This window comes from Quercus lobata, chromosome 5, assembly GCF_001633185.2.
Source record: "Quercus lobata isolate SW786 chromosome 5, ValleyOak3.0 Primary Assembly, whole genome shotgun sequence".
NCBI classification, from domain to species: Eukaryota; Viridiplantae; Streptophyta; class Magnoliopsida; order Fagales; family Fagaceae; genus Quercus; species Quercus lobata.
This window is the reverse complement of record NC_044908.1, coordinates 55414436-55431984: the sequence shown is the minus strand read 5'-3', so window position 1 is coordinate 55431984 and position 17549 is coordinate 55414436. Positions and strand designations below refer to the sequence as shown.

The 17549-nt window shown below is 34.5% G+C and overlaps 1 protein-coding gene across 1 annotated transcript; it reads right to left on the bottom strand.

Annotated features, from left to right (window-relative positions):
- Nucleotides 1–2413: 2413 nt before the first annotated feature.
- Nucleotides 2414–12507, bottom strand: LOC115992475 (DEAD-box ATP-dependent RNA helicase 1). The gene is made up of 9 exons (XM_031116681.1): nucleotides 12222–12507; nucleotides 11868–12102; nucleotides 11322–11576; nucleotides 10568–10722; nucleotides 9220–9397; nucleotides 8093–8280; nucleotides 5050–5254; nucleotides 3306–3411; nucleotides 2414–2741 (listed from the first exon to the last, which is right to left on the bottom strand). The coding sequence occupies exons 1-9, from the start codon at nucleotides 12329–12331 to the stop codon at nucleotides 2629–2631; spliced, it is 1545 nt and encodes a 514-aa protein (XP_030972541.1). The 5' UTR covers nucleotides 12332–12507; the 3' UTR covers nucleotides 2414–2628.
- Between the last annotated feature and the right edge of the window lie 5042 nt (nucleotides 12508–17549).

Here is a 17549-nt window from a genome sequence, read left to right as displayed (position 1 = left end):
GTAAACCTCATATCATGGTCTTGTATGCAGCACTTTATCTTCTTCTTTGTTTTGTTTTTTTTCTTTTTCTTTTTTAGTTGGTGTGTTCCTTAAATAACGAAGCCCTGAAGAATAGGTTAGAAGACCAAGACTTGCTGAGAGAGTAGAGCACCTATTTAATTGTTGTAATCTTCATTGTACATAGATCATATTTCCATCAATGAATCCAACATTATTTATGGTTTAGCATATATTACTTTAAATCTTGAAATGTATACATTTATAGTAACCTCAAATATTGTCCAATAAGAATCTTATGATCCTAATCATCTTAATTTTTAAACATGCAATAGAATTAGGAGGAAAGTGATATTTGTGAACACAATACATAGTGATGAAGCCAAAAATGGTCGTCAATTGATGACCTCGTCAGAGCTTATGACGAGATAACGTTCCTTGCAAAGATGAGAGAGAAAGACACCAAAGTGGTGTTAGCTAACAGTTTTCCAATGATAAAGTCAGTAAAATTCTCAATATCTCTCAGAGAATAAGAATGTGATTCTGTAAGTTTGGATTGTGTACTTTTCTCCTAGTGTTGGATGGCTTATTTATAGCCTTAGTACAGCTATTGGGAGGCTTATTATGAGTGTAACTGATGGCAGCTCTTAATGGCTCTCTTGGCTATCTTTTGTAACGTATGCCTGAGCTTAAATGAGGCTTAACTAGCTCATGGTTGGCCTTTCTGGGCATTGGAACTCATTGGTTACGCAACTATTAATGACTGTGCCATAATTGTTGTATGGTCGTCCTTTCATGTGATGACCTTGTGGTCGTCCTCTTCATTTATATGGACAATCCTGTAGATTGAATGCTCGTCAACTGTATGACGAGCCTGTAATTTTAGTACTCATCACACAGTATTGGCTAGGGAATTTATGGTACTTGGACCAACTTTCAAGTTCTGTTGGATGTTCTTTCAGGATTTCAAGACAAGTGTGTAGGCATCGCATTTTGTATTCTTTACGACTTGGGCCTCTATTCCCCAATGATGCTAAACTCTAAGACCCAAGGTTAGTTTAAGGCCCAATTAGAAGTTAAATTGACTTGAGAAGTGTTAAAATGAAAAATATAACTTATAATGAGTAAATAAATCTATTTTTGAAAAATAAGGTCAAAGGAAACCCTCGCTTTGCGCATGCAAGAATCAACCTACACACAAAGTTTTCTGCATGCATACGCAGGCCTAATCTTGTGCACGCATAGCGATTTCCAAAAACTATACAAGGCAAGTTTTTTGCATTAATGTTGAGGTTTGAAACGAATCTCACATCATCTGAGAGTTGTTCCAAACCCCTTTTTTCACAATATAAATAGCCTTACATGATATATTTTTAAAATACACAGAAATCCCACAAGAAAATACTAAGACTCACTATAAATAGTGAATCAAAAAGAGAGTTTTTCACAAAACATCCTCAAGTTAATTTTCTTTTGATTAGGGCATTTTCTGGCCTTGATCTTTGAGTTTAAGATTACTAATCATTGTTTTATTGAATTGTGAATAGATTTGACCAAGGGGAATGGTCAAAAATCAAGCTTGAAGAGCTTTTCTTTAAGGTATTAGTTTTAAACCTTTCTTTTTCTTTTCTTTTATTTTTATCTCTTTAATCTTTTTGTTTGTCTTAATTATTTGTTATAATATGTTTTAATATGCTTATCTAGTCTAGATTTAAGTTTTTGTATGTTTTAAAAGCATGTTAGATTGCTAGAATGTGTGTTTAAGTATTTTGCTCTGTTTGTTGTGTTTTTAGGGTTTTCTGAGCAGGAACCCGCGTGCGCTAATCTTGCCTGCTAATGCAAGCTCAATTATGCGCATGCAAGCTTATTCATGCGTGTGCATGAACTTGCCCAGAAATCCTAATTTTATTTTTATTTTTTGTTTTGTTTTTGCTTTCACATGTATGTTTCTATATAGCCTCTTTTCCATGCTTTTACGCTTTTAAAGCTTTTGTTTCACATGTTTAATTGTTTGTTTGTTTTCACATCTTAGAATTAGGGTTTTATTGTTTTAATACTATGAATATGCATTCACATGCTCATGCATAATGCCATAGGTGCTGAGTTGTAGCAAGGTAAATCATGCATTTGTAATGTACATGCATTTGTGATATGATCTTGCTTTGGTGATAAGTATGAACATGCTTGTTTGGATGATGTATTTCCAATGTGCAGATGCGATCACATATTTTGAGACATGCCAATATTTCCACTCTTTAGTCCACAAGGCTAGGCATGTGACTGTAATATTGGAGGAACACACATCTCGTCCTTCCCTATTTCAATCTTGAGTGCCTGGATAATGATGGAGAGTGTGTTCCTCTTCTTTTGTTCAACAAATTCTCTTGTTGAGCAATATATACATGTATACACATAGTGAAGTATGAACACATCGAAAACCTTCCTAAACAGAACCAACTATTACTTTCCGACCTTTGAGACAAATTACAAAATGAAATATACAATACAGTATGTCACAAAATTGTGTGTACTACATATTGTCAACACTGTTCACTTTTACACTAAAAATCTCTTTCCATACACTACAAAATTGGAATATGCTACAAAGCATCTTGATTGAAGAATCACGAGCTATTCCTTTGACTGGTTTGTTTCACTTTCTTTGCCTGCCTTGGAAGACTTGAAACCAATTTTGCGCTTCCTGGATGTTTCTACTTCAACTGTCTCTTTTAGTTTCTCCAACGCTGACACAGTGAAATGAATAGTGAGACTTATTATTAGCGAACACCTAATGCTATTCTATTTTAACGAAAGTAAAAGCATTTTTGAACATTCAAGGTGAAAACACCCAGTCAAGATCTCACATACTATATCTCCATTATAAATCAGCTTTCACAGATGCAAGGGATATAAAGAACATAATATTGGAAAAGGTGTAATTAATCACTAAGCTTGTTAATTATCTTTTCCCAGAATGGGAAAAAAAAAAATTGTGACAAATGATATAAAGAAAAGATAATTCAAAGATATCAAGAATCATGAATCATGATTTTTTTTTTTATTTGGTAGTTACACATGCACCTAATGCATCTTGAATCCACAACACTTTGTGCTTACATGGAGAAGAGATAACATTTGAGCTACAGCTCATTGGATCAATAACTGTTGATTGTGTTGTCTAATATTGAAAACTTATCAAAAAGTTGTCTAATCTTAAAGATAATTCAAGTGAAATCAATTGCGTTTGTGACTCCCAATGCCAGGGTCTATTTAATCTGCTTTTAAGATAATTGTTCATAAAGAATTACCAGATGTATAAATAATGCGAAGTGACTCAATCGAATCGGAAGGAATAGAGTAATCAGGACAAGATTGAATGTCAGCTTTTTGTAACAGCTTCTTGAAGCGCTTAATCTGAAACAGGGGAACATGAGTTCATAATTTGCAAAAATCACATAGATCAACTGTTGAACAAGTATACAATCACAGAATCACTCTTATAACCGTTCAGGCTGATGCTTTACAATTATTAGAACAAATTGGAAATGTATTCTGTAATTATTTTAACCAAGGTAGAAATAGCCTTGCTGCTTGCTAGACATGCTTTACAGTTCAACATATTAGGGAACTGGATAGCATCAAACATGCCCCAAACTCTCAGGGACCAACTGATGCAACAGAGCTGTCATTAAATGACTGTTTCCTGTATCCCTTCACCACCACCCTCCCCCTCCACCCCCCACACACACACAAAAAACCCTCCTTTTGTTCTTTTTACCTCTCTTCTTTTCAGAAAACAAAGATTCAAAAGAATGACATTTAAGCATATTTTGGATGTAATTCAACCTTCTTCGTTTTTTTTTTTTTTCTTTTTTTTGGCAATATGAATAATGCTAGAGATATAAACTATTTTACAAAAAATTTTACAAACTGTTGATGTGGTGAGCAATTATTGGTAAATGAAAAAATGATATTATTGGTGGGCCTATATGAAAACCAATAAGAGGTTGACCACATCAACATTTTATAAAAATATTGTAAAATAGTTTGTACTTGTAACATTACTCTTGTAATATATACTAGAATTGGATAATAGCATCAAATTAGGGGTCCATACATGAATAATAAATACCCCTAATAAAATTTAACATTATTATTAATATGCATGATTAGTGAGACATGTCTTGAACAATTCAATCAAGTGATCTTGCACTCGGCTAGGCTGCAAATATAGCCAAATAAGCCACCCTGGCCCACTCAGCATAAAATCATAGGGCCTGGCAGATCTGAGCCACAATTTAGTTGGCCTGGGCAGAACTCACACCCTCAATCAGTTTGAAAAGCCAAGTATACCTATTCATGGAGTAACTGGCATTATATGGGCATAAATTCATCCAGTTTAATGGGCTAGGCTCAGTTGAAAGAAAGTAGGTTGAGATCAAGCTGGCATAAGATTGAACTGGTGGTGCAGACACCAAGATGCACCAAGATTAGTGCTAATTTGAATTTCAAATTTTGAAATTTCATTGATGTAATTTTATTTTGATTGAAGATTTTGTGGGATTATGTTTTATGGTTGAATTACTTTTCTTATTGATGCACTCAATGAAAGATAAATTTAAAATAGCTTCCAATAAAATGTATGACAGACTTTGATGAATAAAATTTTGAATTGGAAAATTCCCAATGGCTGGCTGCTGATTCCAAGCAAACCCCTAAGTTCAGAATCTTGGGTTATTATTTTCTTTTATTTCAATTCTCCCCTTTATCCACCATTTGATATTGTCCTGCATCAAGTGGTCTACCTATATGTTGAACTTGCAGCTAAGGTATACATTATTCGCCTCTTTTGATGAGAGGGATGAACAAGAGGCTTTGAGAAAACTAGCGTTCGATTGACACTAGCCCATCAGAGTTGAAACCCTGGACTTGGAAATAGGCAGGACCACCAAAATAAATAAAAATATGAGTTCTTGGTGACATATATTCCAAACCTATTCTCTTACTACCATAGAATACTTGTCAGTTAGGGACACCACCAAGCGGACATACCTCATCCTTATGCAGCAATGTGAAGCAAGACCCAGTCTGGCCTGCTCTTGCTGTCCGACCAACCCGATGAATAAATCTCTTTATGTATGCAGGCAGATCATAATTAATGACGTTTCTAACCCCTTCAACATCCATGCCATGAGCCATCGCATTAGAGGAAACAAGTACTTGTATCTTCCCTTCCCGGAATGCCTTCAATGTCTTACTGCAGTACAAAATCAGATTTTCATTACATGTTAGATAACCTCATAAACCGTGTAATAAAACAAATTAAAGCCATCAGCACATGAAGTTTTTGATTGCATTAACCTATCAAAATAAAAAATAAAAAAAAAAAATTTATTGCATTAGGAAAAAGAAAGGGAAAAATTTGAGCTTTCATGTCCTTAACGTAGACATGAATAAGGCCTATGACAGGGTAGATTGGAACTTCCTACATGCAGTTCTACTGACCATGAATTTTAGCCCAAGTTTAATTAATTTGATCCAAGAATGTGTGACAACTGTCAACTACACTCTACTCATCAAAGGAAGCCCCACACAATGTTTCAAACACGGCAGAGATCATAGACAGGGGGACCCCCTTTCCCCTTATCTTTTTCTAATGTGTGCTATGTCCTCTCAGTTCCTCTTATGCAAGCTGAACTTCAAAAGAGCATTAAAGGAATTAAATTAGGGAATCAAGGCTGCTCTTTCACTCATCTATTTTTGCTGATGATTCCCTGTTTTTCTTCCAAAATGATAAAAACTCCTGTTGTAACCTTAAAAGAATCATTGATTGGTACTGTGATATCTCTGGACAATGCATTAACTATCATAAATCTGATCTATATTGCTCTCCAAACATGCCTGAGGAGGAACAAATGTCCCTGTCTCAAAACCTCCAAGTCTTGTCCAGACTCCAAGTAAATACCTGGGTCTCAATTTCAAGTTCAGAGGAAGAAGAGTTGCTGACTTTCAAAACTTGATTGTCATATTTCAGTCTAAATTACAAAGTTGGAACGCCAAACTTCTGTCCCAAGCTGGCAGAACTACTCTTATTTCTTCTATACTGCAAGCCATGCCCCTTTACACCTTTTCCTTCTTTAGGGTCCCTTAAATTGTTTGTAAGAAGTTAGACTCCCTCACCAGAGGTTTTTGATGGGGTCATGAACCCCACCTAAAGAAACTCCATCTTATTAATTGGGATACAATTTATCAACCCAAAAAGGAAGGAGGCCTTGGCTAAAAGAATTTTAGCCTCTTGAACCAAGTAATGCTTGCTAAACAATATTGGAGAATTATCCAACACCCCAATTCACTTTTAGACAAAGCCCTTAAAGGAAAATACTTTCCCATAGAACCGCCCATCTTGCTCACTCAATTATTCTCAGAACTTGACAAAGGGAATCAAAACATCCATGTTGTTGCTGACCTGATTAATAGCTCATCCCATAGTTGGAAGTTTGACACTGTCAGGTCTCTATACCAGCAACCCACTTGCAATGAAATTTTGCACATTCCTCTACCTAACACAGAAGGGGGAAGGGACAAAGTCTTGTGGAAACACTCCATCTCTGGAGAATTCCCAGTTAATAAAGCTTATGAGTTGCCGCATAAGAACTTTATGGCTGACAATCCAACAGGTACAAGACAACTAGACATTCATAGCAGTGTTTGGAGTGTCTTATGGAAAGTGAAGCTACCATTAAAAATCCTCACTTTTATATGGAAACTTCTCCATGATTGTATATTTCCATTAAAACTACCAATCTCAGCCAAATCTTGGTGGGTTGATGGCTTGCAAGATGTATTTTGGAAAATAAAAAGTTGGATCAGGAGAACTTGAACACCTTACAAGCTCTATTTACAACCTTATGGACAATCTGGAATCACAGAAACCAGGTCATACATGAAGGTAAATGCCCTAATCCCATTGAGATAATACTAACCTCTCAAAATCTTCTTTGCAGCCCAAAGATTTCGATGTGGATACTAGAAAATTGGCAATTACTTGTCAAAATTGGAAGCCATAGGGACCGACAGACTAGAAGGAGCAGTTATGCTTTTAAAACATTAAATAAGGAAGGAAGAAAAGATCTTTAGAGGATGCAATAGTAATGGTTTTGGCACCCCACTAACAGCAGCCAAGGAAGCACTGGTGGGAGTTCTTTTGCAAGCTAAAGAACAGGCTTTCGTCATATCATAGTGCTCACAAGATGCAAATATGTGGAGCAAGTTTGCAACAACAAAAGAAAACCTTTTTGGCAGGATCTAGCAATGCTTACAGACCTGAAAGCTTTGCAGCAGCAAGGGATGAAATTTAGCATAATGTTAGTTCCTAGAGTTATTTTGTCTGATGTTGATGATATGGCCTCTTTAGCTACCAAAAATACCCATCCACTGTAACTGGGTACACCCAGAATTTTGTAATGCTCCATACTAATGTACTTATGACCCTAATGTATCTGTGATCTTTATGTTATTAATATTATCAAAAAAACTAGGAAACAAGAATCCAAAGGTAGGACTTGTTCTAAAGACACAGATAACCAGTGTTTTTCGAAAAAGAAATGGTACACAAACACTCATTCAGCTCTCAATTACGGATTACCAATAGATAAGATGCAAACATCAGTCTGCATGGGCAGTCAGCCTGGTGGAGCTCCCATCCCATTAGAGGCTCAAATGACCAGTCAATGGATGTTTTCAACTAATGGATTATCCTTCAGTTATAAGCCACTTAGACATGGCAACCAAAATAGGCATAACTGACAGTGAAAATATTTCTAATAAATCAAAGCACTCTTAAAGCTCAGACCCCTTAAAATTTCCCATGACTTCCAAAATAGTGAAACTGAAAATTTCATTACAAAACGGGGAAAATTAAATTGAGATTTTTAGTTCCCATCATCTGGACACCCTTCATTCATTCTTGCCACATGTTTTTATGCTTATCAGCAGCAGACAGTATACAGCTAAAGTTTTTTTCTTTTTTCTCTCCAATCTGGGAAGAATCAAGTAGTTTAACATGAATGCCATTAAAAGTTAAATCAGAAATTACCTTCTTACAGATTGATGTTGAAGACTTGAATACTCCTTGATCTTGATTTGTAGATCACCAAAAAATTTTAGTAAGGTGCATAGACGATGAGTTGATTCCACAGAAGATGTGAAAACGATGCACTTCTCTCCTCCTAAATTTTGCAGAAGGGCAACCAAATACAATGGTTTGAGTTTTGATTCACAAATCTGTAAACAAGAGATGAAAATTTGAAATTAAAGAGAGCAATGGGGTTCCCATTAAACATCAATTAACGACAGTTATCAGAATTTAATACCTAGATTTTGAGAATAGAGAGCATATAAATGTAACCATGTCTTAGGGGTGGTATTGATCAAAATTTTCTAATAAGCACCAAAAGATATCATGGTGACCAGCTCAAAACACAGCCCATAATTGACACACACAGAAACTTTCAAAGTTCTTTCAAAATTTTAAAATTTGACCAGATGCTTCTTCAGTAAAACCTTTTTTTTTATTGGTAACTATATAGTCTATACACACACCTGGTGATTCTTGAACCCACGAGTCACAACCTCACCCTTTTCCTTGCTATTACAAGGGGAGGAAGTGTCGTTTGATACTTTATGATCACAGTACAAAGTTGTATAAAATTTGCTACTTTGTGTTTGGTTTTTGAATTTATATTCTTAAAAATTGAATCTTGGCAAGTGATTTTGTCGAGTCAAATTTAAAAACAATAAAAAAGTATCCACGATTCCTTTCAAAGATAAAAAGACAGAAAAGTTATACCAAAACTGAGATTTGATCATTTGACTGTTTCCAGTGTCAAAGTACCTTTGATGATTAAAAAACAATGCCCAATTAAGGTTTATGTGCCTGAAAGTTAATCAAAATTCTCAAACAGAACAAATTGCCAGCAACAAAACTGAAGCTAAAACTTGCCTTTAGTGGAGAATACCATGAAAGTAAGCTTTTAATTATGAAGAACTTTTAGACAAGTGAAAAACATAATTGTCATGTTTGTTTTTAGCACAGGATGAATAACTTTTCCAACTTGAAAAGTAGTCTTAAATGCAATAAGTGATATTGCTTTTAGAACTTGAAATAGAATAAGAATTGTGCTTCAAAAATCAAACATTGCCAGTACAGTTACAATGGCATACCAATTTGTACGATTCTAATTGTTCTGGAAGCTTATAACGACTTTGCCCAGTTGTCAAAAATAAAGGATGATGCAGATCGAGCTGAGCAAGCTTGCTTGGATCTCGGGTCAGTGTTGCAGACACGACCATCTTCACAAGCCTGGGTGAAGGTTTACCCTTAAACCCCCTCTCAAAACCACTGCAATAAATAATATATCAATACATCATTTCATATAGCTTTCATCTTTAATATAATATTAAACAAGGTAATCTTGAGACAAATAAATCTCTAAAATGAATCCTCCACTGGAGGTGAGAATACCTCATCTGTTTGCTCATTTATAGAATAAATTTTCATTTTCATCCTGTAACAAGTCCTCGTTTGAGCATGGTTTTGAATATTGCTAATGGTCCCTATTTATGAGTAATGGATACAATGATTCCCAATAAAGACATGATTATAGGGATGAAGCCAAGAGTTTTCTTCAGGTGTAGTAATTGGTACAATGATTCCCAATACAGATGCTTATGGGTATAAGAAACATAGGTATTAATAGCAACAAAGATGGGCAACATGGCACACAAAATGATTGTAAAAGTTTGTGTTAATATGCCTTGGGCAGATGTACCAAATGAAGTCTTTTGAGTTTTTTCTTCTTATCCTTGGGATTTTGGCTTAGCTGAGTAGAGTAGCCTGTTCACGGGCCACAAAATTTCTCTCAAAAAGAACCTGTACTGAGTTAAAACTATGTATATAACAGATATAGAATATTCCTAAGAAATTTGCGACCACATTGACCTTCCTAATTGTTTTCATGGCAAAATGTTGCTAAAAGATTTTCTTTAACTATTCATTGTCCAAAACATTACAGCCCTCTGACAAGGTGGGTCTCAGCATTGCTACATTAGTTATAAAGCAATGACATGCAATTAGAACGCTAAAAATAAAGGACAAATAAATAGAATTGAAATCAGCACAAATGAAGTATTAACAAATATGCTATCTCTCATAGGATGCTGTAAAGGTTTAAACTTTAAAGCCAACTTCACACCAACATTCCAGAATCCAGGATTATTTTGAACATTAGATACAAAATGTGATATAGACATAAATAAATAGTAAATTGAAAAATTAAATTAGAATTAAATTTTTTTTTTTTTTTTTTGATAAGTTAAAATTAGAATTAAATTAGTATAAAAATTAATTAAAGCATTATATTTAGGAGTTTTCACATCAACCAACACCAATACCAATGATCTTCTCAGAATTTTCTTAACACTTCAAACCATGCATGTACCTCACCACCAAGACCACAATGTAGTTCATTGAAATAAAATGAAAAGGGAGGTAAATGAACATAGAACTCACCATCTCCGTCTGGTCTTTAAAGAATTAAATGAAAATGGAAGAAAATTTGAAGCATGAGGGTAGAAACTTTCATCACTAGAGTGAGTCAATTGAAGCACAGTGGGTAGCCAAGACTGGTATGCTTCCCCAAGTAATCGATCAGTTTCATCAACAACCTGAAACAATTTAACTCATCAACATTTGTTTTAACAAATGAAGAAACGGCTGAAAATAGGAGTAAAGCGCATTTGAAGTTACATAGAATAACCACAAGTTCAATACTTAAGTTGAATTTTATCGTCTAACTGATGGGTCATCTACAAGCAATCATGCCCAAAAAACACCACTAGATTTACTAGACTGAATGGAGTTGGCAGTCAATTGATATAATAGTGCAGGTACTCCACTATCCACAAAGACAATTGGTGCTCATCAACAGGTCTAGAACACACACACACACACACACACATATATATGACAACTTGACATCTCTTAATCCTAGATGAATTAAAAACTATTCAGAAATCAAAAGGGTTAAATACTGTCATAAATTGAAGCTACATATCAGTTTTGAATCACTCTCAACACTTGATTTTTTAATAAATTTTCCATTCACATGATAACTGGTCTATTCAAAATACAAATTCTGAGACTGCCATTTGAAATATCAAATATGAAAAACCTCATCAAAAAGTCTAGTCAAACTGAATTCTAAAGAAACATAACATACATAACAATACACACACACAAAAAAAAAAAAAAATGAGCAACTTACAAGATAACAGAGATGTTCAAGGGTAAAGCCCTTGGTGTTGTTAATATGATCCATTAGCCTTCCAGGGGTTGCAACCAATATGTCCACCGAACTTTGCAACTCAGGTGCAAAATCCTCTGGGTCATAACAGATGCCTGCCTCAAGCTTAGGCCTCTTGATAAGCTCAGCAATTTCATCAGCTATAGAAGATTGACCGATTGCCAAACCAACAGACAAGCCCACTGCTGGTGCAATGGAAGCAAAAACCTCCTTAACCTGAATCACAGAGAAAGTCATATATATATTTCAAGAAATGGATTTAATTTTGCAAAACACCCAAATGAATTTTTTATTTTTTGAATAAACCTTTCTAAACAAGAGCCCCCTACGGGCAACTGACCCCACCTGCAAGAAGCAGTTGCCAGGTAATCCAAAGGCATTCACCCCTAACGGGCTTAGCAAAAACCCAAATAAACATACAGGTAATTCATCCAATTTTTAATCTACTTGTTTACTTTAGAATTAGAAAAAATGGTAAAAACATAGGAAGGCAATGAAATCAAAAACCTGAATGGCTAAGTCACGATTAGGCAAGACAACTAAAGCACGTAGACATTTAATGGCACGATTTGAAAGCGTTTGGACAATTGGTAAAGCATAGGCTAAAGTTTTGCCACTTCCAGTGGGTGATTGAATGCAGAGATCTCGTTGAAAAGCACCAGGCCCAATTGTCTCTTGCCAAACTCCAACTTGCACTGGGTAGAGAGAAGATATGTCCATATTCTCCAAAACCACCTTCAATCTTACATATATACAAACATACAACAACAACAACAACTGATAAATACTAAGTATCACACAAAACAAGTATTGGGTTTGGCTTAAAAAACATAAAAAAGAGAGAGATAAGTATATATGTACCTGGGGTCAAGAGAAGGAAGGAGATGAAGAGGGCACTGCTCAAAGAGACTGACATCAACAGGGCTTCTCATCCATGGCAACACAGCCTTGGTTTTTGGCTTTTCTCCCATTCTCCTTCACCTTCTTCTTCAGCTTCTTCTTCTTCTTCGACTTCAATAAACCCTTTAAACCCCGCCGGCCACCAGAGAAAGAGAAAGCGTTTCAACAAAATGGGCCTGGGGCAGCCAAGGCTCGCCGGTTGTTGTGACTGAGAAAAGTGACTATATATTGTGGTTTGTTTGAGCAGGTCAAGGTGTTTAATTTGGTTTTTGTATATTGGGTTTTATGATTTGTGGAGGAGATAATGGGCTCAATTTAGATTTGAGAGAGATAATGAGTCCAAGTTGGTTTTCCAGCTATATTTTATATGGTGGGTCAGTTGTGCTCATGGTAGCCCAATTCAAAGTCTTCAAACTGGTTTTAACTCTTGAATCTCAAACTCAACTCACAACATCCCAGCATCACGGTCAAAAACCAAGATTCAAGTGTTGAAACAAAAACTAATAATTGAACACAAACTCACAGCATATAGCATCATACTAGAACACCAAGGAGTAGAAGTTATTCTACATTCATAACAAAATCTCGTTCACAACAAGTTTAGATGCTAACTACTAACCCATCATTAGTCATCTTTACATGGTTCAAAAATACCCCTAAATTTTAAGTTTAACAAGGAAAAAAACTTGATGATAACCCAATAAAAATATATCTCTAACTCCACTTAAAATTCTTACAAATAAGATACTCTCCTACTAATCCATGTCTTTAAAACAAACTTATCTACAATTTTTATTAAAAAAAAATTATGAAATTAGATCCAAAAATATTATATAAAAAATAAAAAATAAAAATAAAACTCATCGCATGCACGATGAGGTTATTAATAAAATAAGATTTTACCTAGACCAATACAGCTGGAATTCAAATTATTTTAAGATAACACAAACTCATTATTTTTACTCTAATACTAAATTAATTTTTTTTTTGGTTTTGATTTGACTAATCATGCTGATTAATAACCTTTATAATCTATTTATTAAAAAATGATTAATTTTTTATATATTAAAAAAAAGTACACTAAAAAAAAAAATCATTTTTCTATATTAAACGTATAAAACATTGTTCAGAACTCTTTTTTTTTTTTTTTCAGGCTGTCACATGCCCAAACCTAAAGGGAAACCCAAGCTATATGACACTGGCCCCACAAGTTAAGCCAACCCAATCCTTATTAATGACCCACAAGGGCCCACCACTATAACACATGAGATACTACCCACAGCAATGGGCTAACAACTCAAAGCATGTCAAAGCAAGCCCCATATCAAAGGCCTACAAGGGCCCCCTGATATTAAGGAAGGGAAGGGAAATCTAAAGATAGTAGCATTCTGCCATGGCTATTGGCTATTGTGTTTGTGGGGGAAACACATACATTCCAAAAGGACAAAAGGAAGGATGCTGAGATTTAAGTATTTCATTATTGCTGTTTGGCTCTACAAAAATGATTTGTTGGGTTTTTTTTTTTTTTTTTTTTTTTGTGATAACAAGTTAGAAGAATATAGGACATATTATAATGAGTAAAATTTATGTATAGTAACTCAAGTCAACTATATTAGATTCCTTAATTAAATTCGAATATTTTATTGTTTTTATTTTTAATTTTAATTTTCCTCCGAAAAGATAACAATATTTATGTTTTATTGATTAATTAATGCAACAAGACGTTTGAATTCAATTAAAGACCCTAATGATTGAGTTTTACTTCATTATTCTAACTTCACAACACTGATTTAGTATAATGAATATAAACAATGCATGAGAAAAGACATGAGAAATGCAACAAGATGTTTGAATTCAATTAAAGACCCTAATGATTGAGTGTTACTTCATTATTCTAACTTCACAACACTGATTTAGTATAATGAATATAAACAATGCATGAGAAAAGACATGAGAACTGAAAAGGGTTTTTTATGGACAAACAAAAGGAAGATTCCTTTAAATCTGCAATTTGGGTTTGACTTCTCTTATTTAATAGGAGTAATAGAAAGAATTAGCTCAAAATCTAAATTAATTCATTTTTCCACAAATCCTAGTATAGCTGCATAAGGAGTTTTTTGGCTGAATATTGTAAAAAATGAATTGATTTGGATGAATATTGTAAAAAATTATGTGGAAAAATGAATTGATTTGGATGAATATTGTAAAAAGATAGTAAAAAATGAAGTTTATTTGTGATATGAGTACTGTTCAAACTTATTTGGAAAAATAAGGAAAGAAGCGAATTTCAGCAACACCATTGCCAAAATTCTAAGAAAAAGTAGGAGAGAGGAGAGAGAAATGATGTGATGGATGTGGGAGAGAGAAAAAGGAATTTCGGCAATGATATTGCCCAAAAAATTTTTTTTTTGAATTGTGCCAATTGAATTGCCGAAATTGGAGGATTTAAAAAAAAAAAAAAAAAAAAAAAAAAACTGAACTGTGGCAAGAGCAATACTACACTCACAAACTATTTTACCATATTTTTACAAACTATTGTTATGACCAATTTCGTACTGGTTCTCATCACGGCCCACCAATAACATCACTTTTTTATTTACCAATAATCACTCATCACATTAACAGTTTATGAAAGTTTTTGTAAAAAAGTTTGTATCTTTAGCATTTTGCCAAAAGTGGATGATTAAAAAAAAAAAAAACCCAATTGTGGCAATTGAATTGTCGAAATTGAAGGAGTAAAAAAAAAAATTAAAAAAAAAAAAAAACCTTGATTATGTAAGATTAATGCTACAGCCACACTTTTGGAGTAAAATTATAGAGATACACACTCTTAGTCATCCAAAAGTGTGGCTGTAGTATTAATCTTACAACAATCCTTTTTTTTTTTTACTCCTCCAATTTTAGCAATTCAATTGCCACAATTGAGTTTTTTTTTTTTTTTTTTTTTTTTTTTTAAATCCTCCACTTTTGGCAAAATGCTAGAGATACAAATTTTTTTACAAAAACTTTCATAAACTGTTGATGTGATGAGTGATTATTGATAAATAAAAAAGTGATGTTATTGGTGGGCCCTAATGAGAACCAGTAAGAAATTAGTCATAACAATAGTTTGTAAAAAATATGGTAAAATAGTGTGTGGCCTTAGCATTACTCTTGCCACAGTTTAGTTTTTTTTTTTCTTTTTTTTTTAATACTCAAATTTCAGCAATTCAATTGCCACAATTCAATTTTTTATTATTTTTTTTTTTGGCAATATCATTGCTAAAATTCTTTTTTCTCTCTCCCACATCTCTCACATCATTTCTCTCTCCTCTCTCTTACTTTTTCTCAGAATTTCGGCAACACCATTGCCAAAATTCGCTTCTCTCCTCATTTTATCAAATAAGTTTGAACAGTACCCATATCACAAATAAACTTCATTTTTTTACAATATTTAGCTAAAAGACTCGCTGCATGAGACCTTCCTACATGTCATAAATGACATATGAATAGTATGAATCTTAGTATAAAATGAGAGGTAGCTAATAAATATGAACAATATGAATCTTAGTATAGAAATGACAGGTAGCTAATAAACTTAGGCCGGTTAACCGATGTTTTTTAGAGGATTGTTTAATGGACAATCTTAGAAAAGTTTTGATACTTTTTTTTATGGAAGATATAAAAAAATTGTAAAAAAAAAAAAAAAAAAAAAAGTAGTTATTTTTTTCTTTTTTCATAAAAAGTTTCTAAAAATATTTTCTAAACAAATACCCTTTAAGGCATTCATTAAATATTTCCATAAACTTATGTGAAATATAATTGACTACGAGCCTGTTTGGTATCAGTTTCAGCTTTTAGCTTTTAATTTTTACATGTACGACTTTTTAAAACTTCACTTTTTCTCGTCTTTTCTCACTTTTTCAAATTTTTTCAAGATACAAATATACTTTAGCTCACTTTTAGCAAAAAAAATTCAGCAAAAAGTTAGATAAACTATTTCCAAACGGATACTACTTTTTTTTTTTTTTTTTTTAGAGAGAAACAATTGACTATATTGATCTTGATAGTTACACTACCTATAGAATTCAAAGAACCTAAATGAGTATCAATTAGGTTACATATTCTACAAAATGTCTTGCTTACCAAGGTTGTGCGTAATTAAGTGACAACTACATCTAAGGCTGCGTTTGTTTCGACTTCAAACTGATTCCGGAAATGATTTTCCGGAAAATAGGTGTGTTTGGTTGGTCCGGAAAATTCTATTTTCCGGAAATTGAAATCCGTTGACTGAGAAAAAAAGGGTTTGACCACGGAAATGAATTTCCGTCTCTATTTTCGCTTCAAACGATTTCCAGAAAAAGAGAGAGAGAGAGAGAGAGCGCGCGCGCGCGAGGGAAGGAGGAAAACACAAACCCAACAACCCAGAAAACCCAACAACCCAGATCGCGCGATCGCGATTTCGCCGGCGGATCGCGATCTCGCGACGGCGCGATCTCGCGACGGCGCGATCTCGCGTTCGCGAGATCGCGATCGACGCTTCGCGAGATCGCGCCGGATCGAGATCGCGATCGACGGCGCGATCTCGCGAAGCGTCGTTCGCGAGATCGCGCCGTTGATCGCGATCTCGCCTTCGCGAGATCGCGCCGGATCGAGATCGCGATCGACGGCGCGATCTCGCGAAGCGTCGATCGCGATCTCGCGAACGCGAGATCGCGCCGTCGCGAGATCGCGCCGTCGCGAGATCGCGCCGTCGCGAGATCGCGACGTTGATCGCGATCTCGCCTTCGCGAGATCGCGCCGGCGAGATCGCGATCCGCCGGCGAAATCGCGATCGCGCGATCTGGGTTGTTGGGTTTTCTGGGTTGTTGGGTTTGTGTTTTCCTCCTTCTTTTCCAAACACTAGAAAATATTTTCCGGAAAATTTTTTGAAACACAACCAAACACACAAAAATATTTTCCTTTTCCGGAAATTAGCATTTCCGGAAAATATGTATTTTCCGGAAAACGTTTTACGGCAACCAAACACAGCCTAAGTGCCTAGATTAGGGAGAAGCAATATCGATAGTTGAATTTCCACCTTGATGTTTGCTACCTAATGATTCCGACGCTCTTATTTGATGAATATGAGTGATACGAAAAATTTTAATTAATGAAAAAAAAAATTATTTAAATGGAATAGATAAATTATAAATAAAAGTCTAATACAAGTATACCTAAATAATAAATTAGTTAAAAAAAGAGGGTTTTAATTAGAATTTGACTAAAACTTTATTGCGGATATGAATGCTTAATTTTTTTTAGTTACTT

Bases quoted from the DNA above. Each gene is read 5' to 3' on its own strand.
- LOC115992475 (XM_031116681.1), bottom strand. From the start codon at position 12,331: ATGGGAGAAAAGCCAAAAACCAAGGCTGTGTTGCCATGGATGAGAAGC. The intron at 11,577-11,867 runs GTTTTTGATTTC...TCTGTGATTCAG, and splicing joins ATCGTGACTTAGCCATTCAG to GTTAAGGAGGTTTTTGCTTC. The intron at 2,742-3,305 runs GTAATTCTTTAT...TCACTGTGTCAG, and splicing joins TCGCATTATTTATACATCTG to CGTTGGAGAAACTAAAAGAG.